This window comes from Lissotriton helveticus, chromosome 4_1 (assembly GCF_964261635.1).
Source record: "Lissotriton helveticus chromosome 4_1, aLisHel1.1, whole genome shotgun sequence".
NCBI classification, from domain to species: domain Eukaryota; kingdom Metazoa; phylum Chordata; class Amphibia; order Caudata; family Salamandridae; genus Lissotriton; species Lissotriton helveticus.
This window is the reverse complement of record NC_136063.1, coordinates 63,809,495-63,829,047: the sequence shown is the minus strand read 5'-3', so window position 1 is coordinate 63,829,047 and position 19,553 is coordinate 63,809,495. Positions and strand designations below refer to the sequence as shown.

At 43.6% G+C, this 19,553-nt stretch overlaps 1 protein-coding gene across 2 annotated transcripts in view; it reads right to left on the bottom strand.

The window, feature by feature from the left end:
* Window positions 1-381: 381 nt before the first annotated feature.
* Window positions 382-19,553, bottom strand: part of LOC144828319 (uncharacterized) — a 125,484-nt gene continuing 106,312 nt past the window's right edge. For both annotated transcript variants that reach the window (XM_078686409.1, XM_078686410.1), the window contains exon 2: window positions 382-3,856. In XM_078686409.1, coding sequence (XP_078542535.1) covers window positions 2,695-3,856 — 1,162 coding nt within the window. In that variant the 3' untranslated portion in view covers window positions 382-2,694. The remainder of the gene's footprint in view (window positions 3,857-19,553) is intronic.

Sequence of the window (19,553 nt, the reverse complement as noted above, 5' to 3'; positions counted from 1 at the left end):
GCAAAGTGAACTAACTCCGTCCCTTGTAGTTCTTGCGCAGCAACCAAATCAATAGGGTCTGTATGCCCTTTCTATTAAAAACACGCACTATTTGACACGCGCATATTCGAATCCAACGTTGCATATTTAAAAACACACGCTTATTCCAACCCAACTTTGTGTCAAAATTTCAATTCAATCGGTGAAGAACTTTCGGAGATTTATGATTTTCAACAAATGAACATTTACATTTTTATTTATATAGATAATTGTGTGTATATTTTATGTGGACCTCATTGGAGATCCAAATTCTTAATAAATATATTGAATTTAATTGAATTGTGTTTGCTAAGTTGAAAGCTCCCTTGAGATCTGTGACTTTGAGGACATTTCTAAGAAGGAGATGGTTTGATTGGTTTATTTATTTTGTTCTGAATATAGTGCCTCGACATGTCCACAGAAGAGGCATCAAGGCACTTCACATGGTAATGGAAATACAATCAGAATAAAAACAATATAAAGAATGACAGACACAATCATGGAAAAACAGCCACAGGGAAACTGAGGAACTGACAGTGACTCAAACTAAGACATAATACAATGAAAGAGGGACTAAATATACACTCCGAAGAACTGTCAGTGGGACAGTTTGTGGGTCCTGACATAGAAAAAAAATCAACAAATAGTTCTTTAGCTCCTTACATGCTGATGACGGCCCCCATCCGTTATACACTACGACACTCGTGTGCTGATGACGGCTGGGGGCCATCATAAACCCGCCCACTCGCGATTTTGCCACACAGGCGCAGAATCGCGGCAGTATGCAAGGGGTTAAAAGTGCTTAAGAGGGTTTAGTCTGGGAGAGTCCTGAGATATTTTTTAAAGAGAGTAAGTGAAGAAGAAAGCTTAACGTGAGTTAGTCAGGCAAGTCCAATGTTGGGGGCATTGGCAGGAAAGGATAACTCCATTCAGTTTGTAGAAGTGATTTGCTCCTCGAAACTCTCCCACAATAGTAGAATTTCTGCATTATATATTTGGGATTGTCCAGGTGGAGGGCTCGATAGGTGAGGCCCGCCGTCTCGAATGTGCATCTGGATTCCAGAGGTGGGCCGTTGACAGAAGCAAGAACAGGAGTTTGCGGGGAACTTCTCGGAGTTGAATACATGTCGAGCTTGGAGAGGGCCAAGAATTGCTTTGTGAAGACAGTGGGGTAACAAATCTTGAGCCCCGCCCGGACTCAGTCAAGAGCTCTCAGGCCTGGGTACTGTGCTGAGGGGGACCCTGGAGCTTGCGGCCCCCTTTATGCCACTGTGTGAAGATGAGTGAGTGCACTTCCATAGTCAATTTAAGAAGTAGCCATAGCTTTCAGTGGCGAATTTTTTATCAGCTTTAGAAGAAAATAAGGTGCACTGGTATCCCACATTGGCGGGACACTGCTGGTTTTTCATCATCTGTCCTGGCAGATTTAACTAAATTCAGCACATGTCGTAGTATTTAGAGCCTGTCGGCTGAATATAAAGGAAGCCAAGCTTCTATGCATTACAAAGACGGAATAGTTGCCATCCTAATCAAAAATCTATTTTATTGACACATTTGATACTATTTATAAAATTTGCTGTTAATGTCTTTCCCTTAGTGCCTCATTGTCTTTGTTTTCTATGTTTGATTGTGATTGTGGGTTTGTAAAGCGCTAGAATCAACTCCCGAAGGAGTATCTCTGCGCTGTAGACCGCTGGGGAACCCGTCCTGGCTTTCCCTGTGAGATGGTCCCTACTGGGTATCTCCAAGGTGAAACCAGGCATCCCCGGCGGATGTGGGGGCCGTTGTGGAGATGAGGCAAGCTAATGCCCAGAGTTGCCGAGTGTGATCCCTAGTTAGAGTAGGCACCGAGGTGAGAATTATCGAGTCCGTTGACCCTGGTCCAAGACCCTGCCGCATCGGGAATTGAACCCTGGTCCCGGGCTGTCCTCTGCTCTCGGGTCTGCCACCTCTAACCAGTGAGCCACACCACTCCATATGTTTGTGACTGTTGTCTTAAATCGTCCTGTGCCACTTGGTGGAAGTGACATTTTAGTCCTACTTATATGTTTGTGAAATGTCCCAGTTTTTGGTTTTCAAAATCTGATCACCATAGTAGAAGGAAATGATTTCAACTCAAATCAATGTAAGTTCATAGTGTGCACTCTTCTGGTTCAACTGTCAGCATTGGCTTAATTCCAGGCTCTTTTCCTTTTGTTTTCTGAAGAACCTGCCCCGGTGTCTGCTGGAGGAACTCTGGAGGGTAGATTTCTCTCTGCTGTTCAGGCAGTTTCCTTACATATTAGATTAACACAATTCTAAATCCTGCCCCCCATCCATGATGGTTGTGTACACTGCTTCCTCCAAAGATCATAGGGGTGGGTCGGTCACTGTAGATCGGGCGGATGAACCATCACCACCCTTCGAGGACTGAGCCCCGCGAGTTGGTGGATCCAATGGTGGAGATGGGACGTTTGTCATGGACGAAGATCTAAACGGGGCGGCTAAACAGCCACAGAGGAGTGGGTGGAATGACTGGCTGCATAATTTGTTGTAGTTTGTCTGTGGGCTTTTTGGAAGTTAGTTATTGATTTTTCTACGGTTAGATAATGGCTGACTTGTGGCTGCATGGTATGACACATACATTCTTGCTGGGACATTCCACTAATGGAAGAGCCATGAATCCATGCCGCTGTGCTACGACGAGATACTCTGGGGGTGCATCTCACTTTGGTTCTGGGCACCACCAAAAGAGTGGATGTCATCACAAAGGCTGAGGTCCACTGCTCTCTCAGATTCCACAGTCCAGCCATAATTCCTTTTGGCCTGACAATATCGGTTGACTGTTACCCTGATCCTAGCTCTACGCACAAGGCTTTCCATGAATGCTCGGCGAATGTATCTCTCTGGAACACCCTCCTCCACGGGGAACAGAACCTGAGTGATGGACGAGCTCTGGCCCGGCGGCCGACGCCCATTGATTTGAATCTGGTAGTTGTAATAGCGGATTCCCCCAGAGTTCACAAAGCCCTGCAGATCCAGGCGTAGGTTAGTCGTTCGTATGATATTGGATGTTGGCTGGGGTCGAAGGCAACCATTGTCCCAACGAGCGATCACCCAGAAAGCTGCCTCATCATAGGAATACCCTCCATCAGCCAAACCTGTGGTGGGTTCAGCTTGAAACTGAGTCTGAACCCTGTTGCCATGATCAATTATATCACAAAAAATCTCATTAGATGGATTTGCCATTAATTTATGTCCCACCGGCTCCAACAAGCATTCGTTGTCTCGTACAAATCCGCAGTAGTCCCAGGAACCCCCACTGTAGCACCAGTAATAGTTGTACCCATGCGTGCCACACGGGTGGTCTGCATTACACTGTGTGTTCCTACATGTGACATCTGAGAGTGGGGAGCAGTAGTCCCACCCTGATGAGGTGTGGCACCAGAAATAATCTGTGTCCCCTTCTCTACCACACTCATCCTGACAGATGATGTGATAATTGGAAGTTACGTGGGATAAAACTTTCTTCTCAACTCGCCCACAGTAGCCCCAGCTTCCATCTTCTGTGTAACACCAGAAGTAGTGGTAGCCATGGCGCCCACAGGGATGGTCCTCTTTGCACCGCCGGCCATAACAGTCGTGGTTGGCTGCGGGTGAACAGTAGTCCCATATACCCCGTATATAGCACCTGTATTGTGAGTCAGCTTGTCTGCAGTCCTGGCACTGTACGTCAATATAAGAAGAAAAATGGTCATAGTCCACTCCATGGACTCCATCTTCTAGGAGTTTCAGGCAAAATACTGTAGCCAATGACAGACAGAGCACGTCATCGAGACGCCACCACATCCTGCAGAGTCTGTAAGAGAGAGAGAGTACAAATAATTATTTATTTTAAATGCCTTTTATTCATTTTATGTCAGCAGTATAAAGCACAACTTAACATATGGCGTGTGGCAACAACCAAACTGCATTAAATGCACAGAATCAGGCTTAGTTTGTGGTGTTATTCCATAGTTAACAAATATAACAATCGTATACAAGTATTTTTTGACTAATAATTGGCACAATGTGCTCACGTCCTCCCTCCATATCCAGAGACAATATATCATTGACAGGTAAGTGGACATAGAGAAGTATAGAATAAGTATTCCTAACTCCACATCTACATACCTTGAAGATATATATATATATATTGCCAAGGTGCATGTATAGGGAGCTAGGTATAGAAAGTCCAGGTTTGCTTAGCTCTCGATATTATGGTTTCGATACTCAGGGAGCACACCAGCGAAATCAACTAACATAAGAATATTCAGTCTCAGCCAATGTTCGTTCCATGTATTCTCTGAACGGTCCCCAAATGTCCTTGGGCGTAGCGCTTCAGGGTTCAGGAAGGACCTGAAGACCTGGCTCTTCGACTGATCCAGAGCTGCCCCCTCCCCTCTCCCACAGCGCCTTGAGACCCTCACGGGTGAGTACGCGCTATATAAACCCCTGATTGATTGATATACACACCTCCCCTTTATTGTTGCAATATATAGCATCTTTATGCCAGTGTCGCAGTTTAGGACTGGAGCCTTCCGCCTTGCACTTGCTGTCCTGCGTCTGTCTAGCACCAGACGTAGCACAACTAACGTCCTGGTGCCATAAGGGATGTCGGCGACATAGCCCGACAGTAGTGGTAACAGTGTGCAAGTCAGGTGGCTGGTGGTGATATCATTGATGTTTGGGTAACTGTGCACATCCCAAGGGTGTGCTGTCAATCTTGTGTTGGAGAAACAAGGATTATAAGCAGAGGGGGTGATAGAAAGACAATAACATATACAAATGTTTTTATGTTTAGAAATCTTTATTTTTCTAGGGGATGCTATGTCCATGTTGAAAACAATAAAGATATTTGGAAAAAAAATCTTATTAACTTATTATAGGGCAATATTACGCTATTCTAAACAATCAAGTGAGAATGCAAAGGGATATGTTTTTAAACTAAGCAAAAACTGCATAAAAACACGCTACAATTATAAAAAAAATATATTAAGATCACTATTGAACACGTTGTAACTGGTGATACCTATGAAATACTGTCTTTGGTTTTGTCTGTAAAAAGAATGGTGAGTGGGAGAAGACAGGGCGGTGATGGCAAGGTTTTCCTAAAAAGGAATATAATATGAATGATAAATGATGCACCAAGACTTTGTGGGGTTCTAGAGCCCCCATGAGACCCGCTATCTTTGCTACTGATGGGGGAGACCCCAGGAAACCTCTCCCCACACGGCCAGAGGCGCGAATTACGAGTGCCTGCAGGGGGGCAGAGCTGCCCACCAGCGAGCGCCTAAAGCACTTCCGGCTTCCCCGCTGTGCGGAACGTGCTTGGGCCAAGGGCGGGCCCGTCCTCTGCCCGTCATTGCCAGGAAGAGGCAGTTGAGGGTACATCTCCCATGGACATCTCCCAAGGGTCTTTAACCACTTGGAAGCCCTGCTTGTAGTCTACCGGAGAGTCCAATATAAAGGCACTGTCATGTGAAGGTGTTTTCGGAGTTTTCCTTCTATTTTTGGCATTCTAAGTTGCTGGGGCCAACACTGGGAAGCGGAAAGTAGCAGAGTCGGGCCCAACATGTTGTCGGCCTGCGCTTGGATGGGTTCGTTAAGAGAGCAGTGGGCCTAGTTAATAAAGAACGGTGGCTTCACTATCTCCTTCCTACACCGGGTCTGTACTTCGCGAGACCACAACCCCGATCAGTCCAAAACTAGGGTACTCTCTCCGAGACGATCCATTTAGCTCCCCTTCGAAAGTTGAGTCGAGCCACACTTATGGTGTGGGTGGCCATCGATTCCAACCAGACAGAAGAAGGGTTAGCGAACACAGTGACCACACCGAGCCTTCAACAGGGTCAGGGAAGCCCTGCAACACTTAAAGGTCCAGGGAACAAGAGGAAATGAGCGGCTCCAACCCTCAAATCTAAACAAGCATTTACGAGAGTTTGAGCTATTGGCATTGTAAATAACAATGCCTTTAACTGATGTGTTTTTTGTTAAACAGTTAAATAAAAGGCATTGTCATTTACAATGCCAATAGCTTAAACTCTCACAAATGTGAGACCTATTGCATTTCAAACGCTTTTGGTGCCCTTGCTATACATTTTTTAAAAAGCATTAGGAGAAAGTATGTGGACAAAGATATTTGAGGAAATAGTGCTCGGAGGCTGTAATTAAAGTGTACTGAGTACCTACACACATAACATAACATGGGGAGTCCCCTTGTGAGGTTACAAAATGTGACAAGGGCTACTAAGGAGAGACCACTGAGCCTATTGACCAATGATGAGCCACAGTTTACAGTGGACAGTGACACAAGCCAATGACAAATATGAGCGGAGAGTGGGCGGAGCCTCAAGTCTCTACTGGAATACAGCATGCCTATCAGAGCAGCGCATGAGCTGCTCAGGCTTGACCTAAAATCGATGTCCTGCGACCACAAGGAAGACGGGGGCTCTGGGAGGGTCAGAAGGATCCAAGACTGGTGCGATAAACTGTCTGCATTAATAAAGGAAAGCTTTGAGCCCATTTATCATCACCTGGGGATGTTTCTGACTGCAATGTAGAGCATGAGGGATGCAATGTGTACTACCCAGACCACATCTGACTTATCCAAATTTTCACCCAATAAGAAGATCGACCCTCCCCAGTCATTGTGCGACCCTCTCCTGTGAACACCAACCACATGTCCACTGAGCAAGGAGATGCCGACCAGTCTCGAGTGGGGCAGGGCAAGGGTGCTGCAGAGGTAAGTGGGGGGTGAGAGAAGCAGCATGCTCAGCCAGGGCGCCAGTGCAGGGGTGTGCGCCACATTCTTTGAACCTCCCCTCGGATGCTGTCATATTGTCTAATGTCACCTGCCGAGCTGAGGAGGAGAGGAATCCTTTGTGCAACTAAGGAACAAAACATTACACTGGTTGTGCACCCAGGCGGGAATCTTACATCAATCTTATATCTTTTCTCTCTAAAACACCTCAAGAAATTGAAACCTTTTCTTCCCCATGATGACCTCAAGACAGTAGTCCAATCCCTAGTTCTCTCTAAAATCGACTACGGGAACGCCATCCTTACTGGGACTCCAAAAGCTCACCTAGCCCCTCTAAGGGCAGTGTTGAACATGGCCGCTCGACTCGTATCTGGAGTAAAAAGATTTGAACACATCACTCCAGCTCCCAACTCCCTCAACTGGCTGCCCATGGAAGGGTGGTGTATTTACAAGCTGGCCTGCATCACACACAAAACCCTTCACTCCCCGGCCCCTAACTACCTGAACAACAAACTGGTAAGAGCAGGTCAATCCAGAACTCTGAGAAGCTCCAACTCACTCCTTCTTATTCCTCTGAACCTGAGACAGAAAACCAACCAATTCCGATCGTTTTCTGGCAACACTCCCAGGATCTGGAACGCTCTCCCTAGAGTCCTCAGATGCAACACCTCCTTCTACTGTTTCAAAAGGGACCTAAAACTCCATCTCCTTAACAAATACGTTCCTGCCCAACGCCAAGTAACCTAGACTTCAATACTCAAGTTGACTCCTCTCTCTCTTGACATTCAAGTATCGTTGGTGACCGGACTATGTTAATCAGCTTTTTCTTTTTATTATTCTCTTCCCCTCTGCTGCGCTGCATATTTATTTCCCATGCTGTATTTTTTATCTCTGGTTTGCTTCCTTACCGCCGGCCTACTATGTAATGTAATGTCCTTCTGTTTTTCACAGTGTGTATGTAAAAGCGCTCTGATACCTACGGGTCAAGCTAGCGCTATATAAAACTTTTAAAATAAATAAATAAGATGCCGGGTGTATAGTGATGGTGAAGAGAGTCATGTGGGTGGGGCCATTACCTACATCATATTGGGGCTATTCTGTCGTCGTACATTTTAGGGGGTTTACCGCTCCCTCTCCCACCCTCCAGACCCGAATCAGTTAGATTCCAGCATCCTTCTTCATCCACTGGGTTTCTATTACCAGCACATGAGAGGTCGGAGTGGCCAATTCAGCATCACTTTCCATCAAAACAGAGTGCATGGAGTAGGGTATGGCCATTGCGGAAATGTTGTGTCACCTAAATGTGTCTATTCTTTAACTGAGGTGGACTGACTTACTACTGTCCAGAATGTCAGAGGTGGTGTGTCCAGTTTGGAGAAGTGACTGTGGTGGGATGGGGAGTTCTGAGTTTCCAGTGTTGGTTGTTGACACACAGTTGAGGGACCTAGACCTCACAGACCTTCTGACCAGCCCCAGACCAGATCGCCGAACTACAGTAGGAGGAACCTCAAGATCCCTGCGGGGAATGGGTGGGAGGCCCCATTGTATAACCCAGCGCATTTTCTCCCGCAGACACTTCTGTTAATCTGGAATAACGCAGAAATTAGAAGCACACTGGGAGATGCTGAATGGGGCAGTTTCGTTAATACCCACAGTATATGCCTGTTTTAGGAAACCCTGGGCATTACACAGAACAACAAAATACACAAAAACCCTCGGGTCTGTCAAGAGAGAAAGGAAGGCAAAAGAGGCTGATTAAAAAGAAGGCGTCCCTTTAAAGGATTGTTTCCTTTACCCACAAGAGGTGGCATGCTTCTTCATAGGGAATCCTCCTCGCACCATGAAGCCTAGTCATGCTGCGGCTACGGCCCCCTTCCTGCGAGGGAGGAGATCAGAGATGTTTTGTTTTCATAGGGGTTCTCAATAAGACCCAATGTGAGCTAGTCAAGTGTTGTGCCTTTTGGGCCTGATTTTCAGTAGGAAGAGTCTACAAACTCTTATGATCATTAAACCCTCCGCTGCGCTGAATGTTCTACGCAGGTGCGGAACGTTTTATTGCGCGGGTGGGGCTGCGACGTCCAATGGACGTGCGCAGCACTACCGAGTTAGTGCACGCGATGTCCGTTGAACGTGGCCAGCACTTAAGGGGATAATATATATAATGGGACCTGTGTTGAGAGGCAGGAACCTAGAATGCTCCAATGGATGGCCAGAATTATAGAGGAGCCTCTCAGCACCCACTATGTGCTTATAGCAGGGGGCTTCAACCTCCCCTTTGAGATAAGTGGTCTGGCGAGGGATCTATACAGAGATGAGAATCTGATGAGGGGTATTCCAGATATAGTCCCCTCAGAGAGCAGTTCAAGTCAAGAGCAGGCTTGCAGGTTGTGGATCTCACAATCACATATGGTATTTGGGCCTGTAATGGGCATTCCCTGTCAGACAAATTGCTTGCCCCAACTTTTAGGCGAAAAGGAAAGACAAGGGATGATCAAATCATGGTTTCCTGTTTACTTTACTACCATTGTGGTGTACCGATGGGCCTGCCATAATTGCTTTAGTGATGTTATTGAATCATTCCACAATGGCAACAGGCTCTGATGAATCATCCAGACACACATCAAAGGCATTTTTTTGATGGTAGATTACATTCTTTAAATAACCATTAGGATCGACCATGGACCACCGTAATGCATAACTGTTTGTACGTGATAATTCTATATTCTCTAAAGACATTGTAGGATGACAAACCCCTTGTCTTATTAGGCTACCAGAGTTTATCATGATGCTCTGAGGGAAATGATCACTCATTGCTAAGTCATGTTACTAGACCCGAGTAGCGGTAGGGGAAAAGAATAAAATCAATAACACTTTGGCCCATACCTCCATTGTAGGTACATGGTACCATAGTTGGACTGATCCCAAATTCATGACTGAAACCCAGGTCGTGTTTAAAAAGGAGATCGTTGAGTTTTTCACCATAATCAGAGGGTGAGAAGTGCCTGAGGTCATTGTTTGTTGGAGAGATAAGGCCACAGACTTTGCTCAATAACAATTTACCCAATTTGATATTAAAATCCTCCACCCACATCAACAATGTGTCCCTATTCCCCTTGTTTAGCATTACTTCAAGGTCAGCATTAAGTTGATCCAAAATATACAATATATCAGAGTCACATGCATTATTGTAAAAGTTAGTTATAATCAAAAAAGTAGAACCTGGGAGTTCGACAGTAACAATTTGATATAAATTGTTTGGATATTTTGTGATTACCGTCGAGAAGGTGAAATCATTTGAAACATATATGCATATACCCCCCTTAGCTCTGCCGTGACTCGAAGAAACTGCTGATAAATTTCAAAGTTTTGTATCCACTAAAATGGATTGGTTCCACGACCCACGTTTCCTGAAGGCAAAAAATATTAAAACCAGTTATCAATTCTAGCCAATCAGGTAAATTGGATTTTCTGCAAAAGCCCTGCAACAGTCCAACTTAGGTCATTAAACATATTTGCATCCGGAATTAAACAGCCCAGACTGATCTCATCCCTCTGCATAAGCTGAACTTTTGATGGTAGACCCTCCAATACAACCCCCTCTGACCGTAGACAGCTAGCAGCCGCCAGGGGGGAATCCTTAACTGTAGGATCACCCACTACTACGTCCGTTTGAAGTCAATCTACCCCGTAAGACTAGAAAGATAACCATATCTAGTAGATGTAGGGATGGAATATATCGGGTGAACTAGATTATTCGAATTTGGACCTAGTAGTGAAAGACCTGGTTGTCGTAGGGAGGGTCGTTGTGTCTAAAAAGACAGCTGATTTGATAATAGTGATGGTGGCCTATAAAAGAATTCAAGTGGTAGAACTAGTATCTGGTTAGAAGGTAGCGAATTTAGATTTTTGTTTTCAAAAATCGCTCTAACTAGTGCTGTGGTTTTAAAGTAGAGCAACACACAATCACCATGGAACTTCTCGGGGCACCTGCCAACCCACTGTACTCGTCTCGCCATCTTAAAGTCGTCAAAAACGGCTCCCCCCATCCGGATTCTGAACTTTAGCCAGTTAAGAGACTTGTTTCTCAGCGAGTCCCATTTTTCTAGTGTGTAAGTTCCTATGGTCGGGACGTTGGCAAGTATAACCACATATGGGGTAGCAGCAGGGGGAAGATCTAAACAATCATTCACATGTAGGAGGTTGTTATTATGGGTAGAGTGAGTAGCGGAAGGACCCATCAAGGGGATATTAAGTGTGGGGACTGCTAGAGCTTCCTCGTTAATGGGACTGTCAGCATTGTCCCATGTACTATATAGGGCTGTCGTGGGTTATTAGACATTTGTCAAATAGAAGGCTCAGGATTCTCTATACCGATTGTTGTTGCAGGAGAGGTACATGAAAGATGTAGATACTGCTCATAGTGTTTACCCTGGTAAAAGCGTTTGGCCAGGAACTCTCAGCTTTAGTGACAGAGGACTGTGGTCACTTTCCTCTCTCTCTCAATTACCACAATGTCTATCATCTCGTTCCACAGTCTAACGTCCAAAAGGTTATAGCCAATTCTACTGCAATAAGGGCCTTGCCTGAAAGTAGGTATTTTAAGGGAAACAGTGGCTCGTGTGGGAAAGATACTTAATAGTAGTTTGAAGGAAAAGGCGAATCACATATATATGCAAGGATTGAGGTGAGATGTCAGATAGAAAGAGACTCAGCCACACTCATTAAGTTCTTCAATGATTATATGAAATTGAACTTTGCAGGGAAACAGTTTTACACGAAATAGCAGAAACTATTTACAGTGATACAATGGTAGTAAAGTAAACATGAAACCCTGGTTTGATCATGCTTGTTCAGAGGCACATGAAAAACTTACAACTGGATTTAAAGAGTACACCTAGGAATCCTTTGGAGGTCCAGCGTACGAGACGGCTGTACAAGCTTGCAATAGTAAATCACAAAAGGAGCTTAAAAACGGAGGCTTGTGACAAACTGTATGAGGCCAGTTGCAATAATGACCCTAAAGCATTCTGGCGTGTATCTAATTCACCTTTTCTTACTAAGGATAACAGGCCTAAAGTAGAGGTGGCAGTGAATGAAGAGGACTGGGTATCTCATTTCTCTAAACTATATTCAGACCCTACAAAGTGTGCTGGTAATAAGATAAAAGAGGCCCCATTGACGAATAGTACTTCTCCTGGTGAGGAACATGATTGGCCAGATCTCAATTTCTCTTTGGAAGAAGGTACCCTGGCCTTGAGCTCAAGTAAGGGGGGTAAAGCCCCGGGGACTGATGGGGCTCCCATTGACTTGTTTAGAGCTACTTTGGAGTTTTGGAGCCCTCTTTTGACCATTTCCTCACGGTCAGAGCCCCATATAGTACCAATCTATAAAAAAGGAGACCGTGATTCACCTGCTAATTATAGGCCCATCTCCTTGCTAGAATCTCTAGTTAAGGTCTTGTGCTGTATAATTTTAAGTAGACTCCAAAGTTGGGGGGATGCTAACAACATATTTTCTGACTTACAATATGGCTTCTGAAAAGGTTCAGGGACCATGGCCAAGCCATCATCTTGAACCTGATCATAAGCAAGTATTAAAGGAGGTAATTTGTTTTTAATTTTTGTTGATCTCTCGACTGCTTTTGATTCAATGATTCACGACAAGTCTGGTCCGTTATGTCCTCTTTGGGAATTGACCAAGCAATCATGATCTGTTTGAGACACCCATAGTCCACAAGCCATGCTTGGGTTCCCTTTGGTATTAAGGGCGAATGTACCTGTAGTTTCCATATCGAAACAGGAGTTTGCCAAGGGTGCCTGCTTGCACCAATTTTGTTTAATCTATACATTACTAACCTAGGCGAGACCTTGCCAACTTACATTTGGATTTGCCACAAATTAAACATCGTCCAATTCCGGTCCTGCTTTATGCAGACGACGGGGTCCTTATGGCGCGTACCCCGCTGGCCCTACAGCAACTTCTTGATAACTTTGTGCACTTCATGCATCATCTGGGGCTGAGACGTAATATCAGTTAAACTTCTGCCATGAAGGTAGGCAGAAGCGCCACCAAAATGCGCAATATCTACGTAGGGCTAGACGTAATCTCTCTAACTCCTACATGTACCTATTTAGGTATTTTATTTGACAGCGTTGGGGATTGGAAAAGAGCCATTTGGTCCATAAAATTGCAATTTATCAGATCTATTGCGGCTTTGTGTAATTTTGCAAGGAAAATAGGTTGTAAACAGCCGAGAGAAATGTTAAAGATTTACAATGCAAAATGTAGAACTGTCGCCATGTATGGCTCAGAGTTGTGGGGTTATACGAATCTGGAACCTCTTCAGGTGATTGAAAATGCTTTTAAAAAAAATCTTTTGACACTCCCGTCTATTTGTTCAAATTTTGTGTGCCACTCTGAACTGGGTACTAAATATCTAACCGACCTGATAAGAATTCAGCCTGTCCTTCTTTGGCACAAGATCTGAACGTCGGACCACCTGGAATTTAATCGCTCTTTCGTCAAGGACTGTTGTGACTCCGATCACATATTAAATGTTTATTGGATAAAATACATTAAGAATTTTATGGTAGATATTAGTCACCGAGAATTTTTTGAACAACCGGATTCCCTGAATACCATTACTAGGAAAGCACTTAAATTAGATTGTCTAAATCACCTTGAAGATCTGAGGAGATCTTTTATTGTTCTTATTTTGAAATCTTTAAATTTTAAGCAATGCAGACCGACATTTTTATACTTGCAATTACTTTCTAACCTGTTTACATGTGTGGCACTAGCAAGGTTTCTGAGGGCTGTATTATTGAGAAGGAGAGCCTTGCATTATTTTAAAATGTGAATGTTTTTAAAGAGATTTACATTGTTGGCTAACGACTGAATTGTATAAGAATTTATTATGTCACAAAATCTATTTTTTAGGAATTATTGTACTTTTATGATCCTTTTATACAAGGTCGAATAAAGTTAATTGAATTGAATTGGAATTGAGTTCTCATGACCCTCCCTTGTACCGCGCCTGCAGAAATTGTTGAAGGGCAGCCTGTAGCCATAAGCAACAGGGGGAACCTGAGGTGGGACTCAGAAGTCTCCTCTACAGATGACCTCAGGCTACTCTATTCAATAGTGGCTACTCATTTGGAGAGTAAGTGTGCCACTTGGGGGGAAAATGTAGTTATCCTTGCAGGACCCCACATGGCATTCTCAAAGATGAGGAGTGTCCTAACCAGAGAGGTTAAAGGATGCCCAAAGTGCCCAAAAAGTAGGTTTAACGACTAGTGCAAAATGGCAAAGACACACCTCTTGCAAGCAACAATAAGCATTGTAAATGCAACAGCTCTCACCTTTGTTGGAGTTGGAGCTATTGGCATTGTAAATGCCAATATCTTTTACTTATGCAATAGGTCTAATATTTGTTGGAGCGATTGGCATTGTAAAAGGACTGTTTTATACTTATATGTTATGAAGTGTATGTATGAGGTGTGTTGCAGAATTATGTGCAATGGTATTTTGTGTTGTGGAGTGGTATGTAGTGGAGTTTAATGATGATGTGGTGTGCTGTTGAGGTTTTTATGCTCTTTTTTATTATTTGATTTACTACGTGTATTTTTGTGTATAAATTTCATTGTATTGAATATGAGTTTTATGTTATATGTTTATTAAAACTGTATGTAATTGAAGCATCTTTTACCCTTATCAATTGGTTTGACCTTTTGGTCATACACAATATGATTTTTAAGAATACTGATTAAAAATATATATTTTATATAAACATTGTTAATCTTTCAATTATTCCTTCTTGACCACTGATCTAACCTGATTGTTCACACTGTCCTCTTAGATGTCCTAGGATTTTTTTCACACCAGTTGTTACCCTGCCCTAGGAGTCTATATACTACCCAGGGGGTCCTTGTTGTTTCCACCTGTGCTGTTGAGGTTTGCCTTCCATGGCACACAAACGCCTATATATAATATTTTTAAAATTGCACAATACATGATGTAAACGGCCAAACATTAATGGACTTGGTATTGATATACCCTCCCCACCTTAATAAAATAAAGAACTCTGCCGTGTGTCTTTTATGCTGTAGTACTTTGTACAACATGCTCAATACTCAGTGAGTCACGTAGCGCCGCTGGAAAGGACGCTCAATGTTTCAGCTCATCACTTAAAAATGGGGAGCGGATCCCCGATGCAACCATCTGTGCTACATGCTATTGATAACAGCAACAATATGTCTATGTACGCTGTATTGATGCCGGTTTGTTTTTGTATTTGTATAATGAAAATTGAAAAATAAATTAAAAAACAAAAAAACTGGGGATTGGATGTGACATAATGGCCAGAGCAGCCGACTTTGGAGCAGGGGAAGCAGGTTCAAGTCTCTGCATCAGCTGAACATCCTGTGATTGTGGGCAAATCACTTAATCTCCCCGGCCCTACTAAAAATGAATGTGTTCTTGTGTAATGTAACTGGTGCTCATGTAAAGTGCTCCAATACCTTCAAGTCGAGTTTGCGCTATATAAAACTACTAAACAAAATCCTCAAGGCTCCGAGCTAAGCCATCACGTGACCAGCAGTCACAAAAACAATACTCTATTGACCACCTTCCTGAATAAGGCGGATTTGCATTAGCCTCACGTGCACGTGGTGACTTAACTAACACACGTTCCATGTAGTGTTATTTGATACAATATCGAAGGATGTGTCACGTCCTGTTTCCCAGAGCAGTCCTGCCAAGTACCACGCTTCATGCGCTAGGCTAACGCATTTCAGTGTGGTATTCCGCATCACCGCACTGAAATGCATTGTCACACATATCTGTGTTGTGTCTGAACTTGCAACGGGCCGCCTGTGGCATGCACTGCGTGCCCTGTGCTCTCGCAGGCTTCAGCTCTCACACATGTGAGCTAAGGCAGTGCTGGCAGGCTCACACTCACAGTGACAACTAAACTGCAGTGTTTACTAGTACCAATCATGCATTCATCTGTGATCTGATTCCGCGCGGCGCGGCTGACTGACCGCCTGATGTCATGATCCCATCCGAGGTAGTGTCTAATGACCAATCAGGTTGTTGCTACAAATGCCGGTGCCACAAGGGACGTCACATCCTACTGCTGGATAGCGGAATGTTTTGAGGACGGTGCAGCTCCGTGCTTGCTAGTTTGCGATTGGCACTGCAAATTCAATGATCATAGCGCCTCTCGCAGCGCTGTGCTGCTGCAGGCAGTTTGCGCCAACCCACGGCCGCCAGGACAGTCTCACTGGACAGCCCACCCAGGAACTCACAGGAGTCTTATCACAATATGTGGAGGCTGCAGGCCGGGCGGGAATTGGAAACCAGAATTGCCGTGGCACAGCCAGCCCTTGCGGACCAGAGTCGCTGCCTGAACCACAGACTAGACCCCGGATTTAGGACTCATCTGTGGCCGGGACAGCGGCTGAAGTAAGTACCAGCCAGAGAGCCTGTGTTAAATGATAGACAGTAAATCCCTCGTCCTTATTGCTCCATTTTGCTCACAAGAAAAGGTCCTAACATTACTCATTGAAAAGTCACTCATAATAACACTGAAATTATGAAAACGTCACACATGGCAATCTGGAACCTTGGCAGCTATGGAGTTCCCAACTGCGAGTATCAGGTATTGTGGTTTTTGATTTTTGCCCCAGTTCTCACACTAATCTGGTGTGTTCACAAAGGCCTAGGTATGTCCCTGGACCTGGGGGGGCATACAAAGCATGCCCACATTTGGGTGTTTACTATGGGTTCAGTATCAAGGGGTCTATTCACAAAATGCATGTTGTCGTATGTTTAGTAGTACTATAATAGTACTAGTAACGTACCACAAAATACTGTGTACAAAACAATGTGTTGTTGCTAGTTATATAGTGATGTCATCAATGATGTCATTTGAGATATCATCATTGATGTCGTAAATTATGTCATAGAACTTATCATGTGTGATGTCATATGTGAGGTCTTAAGCAGTGCAGGCAGTCAACGCTGCTTACTATCACTGGTGAATTTCTGTGGTTTTGTTTAGTTCAAAACATTAAGAAAGTCACCTAACTGTGACGTTTAACCCGTTTAGCGTGGCACGAAATCCTTTGCAAACTTGTAATTTTGCAGGCTCATCCCCAGCCACCAGTATTCTGATTGTAATTCTTTTAGAGATTTCACGATCTCTTGGTGCCTTAGACCCTCTCCCATGTGTGCGTCTGCTATCAATAAGACTCTCCGGTTCGTGTTTGGAATTACTCTGTCCCCACCTCCAGGTATTTGAGCAAAAGGAACGGAGTTTGCATCAATTATGTATGTATTATTGAGTGGATAGCCGAGAGGTAATGCTGCATTAACGCCTTTTAATGACGCTTTTACCGCCAGCATGGTTTCTCCGTCTATGTGTTTTTTAGAACGCTTTTTTGTGGCTACGGAAACCGGTTGAACCGCTTCCGCTGTGGCTCTGTCAGCCAATGAATTCCCTGCAACGTGAACGCCATCACGTTGATGACTCAGTGTATGTATCACGTGAGTCTTTCGTAGTTCTTTCTGTAAAAGAACTACTTGTTCCCAGAGCTTTTTATGCTTTATCGTGGCACCTGTGTCATCTTTGTAACCATTTTTGATCCATGTCTGCATGTCATTATTGTAAGACTTGACGCAGAAATGCGAATCGCACACTGTTAGTGTGGGGAATTCGGGATCGGCATTTTCAAGAGCCATCTTTAAAGATCTTATTTCAGCTCGCTGAGCTGAACAGTTTCTGAGTGATTCAGTTTTGGTGATTATCGGTCTGAATTTACCAAAGCGCCTGAGACCGGATTTTTTATCTACATCGTAGTGTTGTGCAAATCTGTCCATGTAGATTACACATGTGTACTGTTCGAGAGGCAGAATTTCGATTGGCAGAGGATATTCTTGTTCATATTCTAGATCTTCTAGTTTTTTCATTTTCGGGTCAAAATAGTACTTCACGTCTTCTGCAGCAAGAGAATTTTCCCATTGTATCCATTTTGGATCTAATGCCACAGCATTCAAATTGCGTGGGCTTGTTAATGCCTCAAGGGCTGATTCTGCTGTTAAAACAGTTATCTTCCTGCCTTGGGCTCTTTCTTTTGCTACAGCAGTTTGAACCGCTATTAGAATTTTTTCAGTAGAACTGAATTTCATTTCAGCTTGTGTGTACAAGTGTGATTTGTAAGCTATTGGTACCGTTTCTCCCTCATTAGAGGTTAGGTACTTGAATCCGCATCTTCCTGGGATGACTCGGATTACAAGGTTGTGTACGTTTTCGCGAGTTTGCAATTTTGTTTTAGCTAACATGTCTGTTTGCAATGATCTTAAAATTTCTGTATATTTCTGAGTCCAATTGAATTGTTTGAAATCAGGTTTTATTAATTCATATAGAGGTTTAACCCTCTCTGCATACTTTAGAATATATGTTCTTCCGAAATTCAGGAAACCTAGTATTGATTGTAAATTCTTCAGCGTTTTAGGTGATTGGAGTACAGCGCCCTTCTCTAAGAAGATGTCTGCAAGGCTCTTGCCTTCACTTGATAATTCATATCCTAAAAACAGGACAGTTAGATTAGCAATTCTTGACTTTTTAAAGTTAAATTTGTACCCTTCAGCTGCGAACCCAAGTATTATGGTGTTCACTCTTTTCAAGTGAGTCTCCAGGTCATCAGCTGTGAGATAGATGTCATCGACATAAGATAATGCCTCATCATCATATATTTGTAGTAACTCTGTTACCCTTGCTGAGAATAATCCTGGGCTATTCTTGAATCCCGGTGGGAGTCGACAGAAGTGTTTTTATGACCCCATTATTGAGAAAGCGGTCAAATACCTGCTTTCAGGTGCAATGTTTTGACAAAAGAATCCATTAGAGATATCTAATGTCGTTTTATATTTTTTGCGCACGATGTTATTCATTAGTGCTGCACTGTGTGAGTTTTGTACTGCAAATGTTTTGCAACAGGAGTTTAAGTGTCTGTAGTCCAAAAGTAGACGATATGAATCGTCTGGCTTGGAGACAGGAAACAAAGGATTGTTCATTTGTGAGGTGCATGTTTCAATCACCCCCTGGTATTCAAGTTGATCTAAGATCTCCCTGACTGGCTTTTTAGCTTCTTGTTTAACTGGGTACTGTCTTTGTGCAGTCGGTTGATTTTTTAACTGGATTTTGTGAGGAGGAGAATCCTCATCCCGTCCTCATGATTTTTATATAATGCAGGAGCTTGGGCCACTGTCCATTTTCTTGCAAATGTGTATTTTTTATGAATTGGAATATGATTTGAGAAGGCAGGCATAATCATTTCTTCGCCATGAGGTCACTCCCTGACAAACTGATGTGTCAGTCTTTTTCAGCTAACAGGATGTCATAGACCTTCGATAAGTTGTCCCAAAAGAGACCCCTTACTTTCCTAGTTTTGTCCCCCTCTATACGCAATGCTATTTCGTATAATTTATGGGGTTTGCTAACTCTGGTGTCTGCAGTTTCCACCTAAATGTATTCATTCGTGTCCACTGTCTCCAGAAGATTCATCAGGATCTTGCGAACTATGGTTACTTCTGCTGCGCTGTCTAGCATTGTCTGGGCCCACTCTCCGTTTTTCAGTTGTGTCCTCAGTATCCTCGGCATGTTTTATTTTAATACTGGCCACCTTCTTTCTTGGAAATTGTAATCTTTTACTTTGATGAGCAGGTTCCTTGTCTTTGGACTTGACGTGCT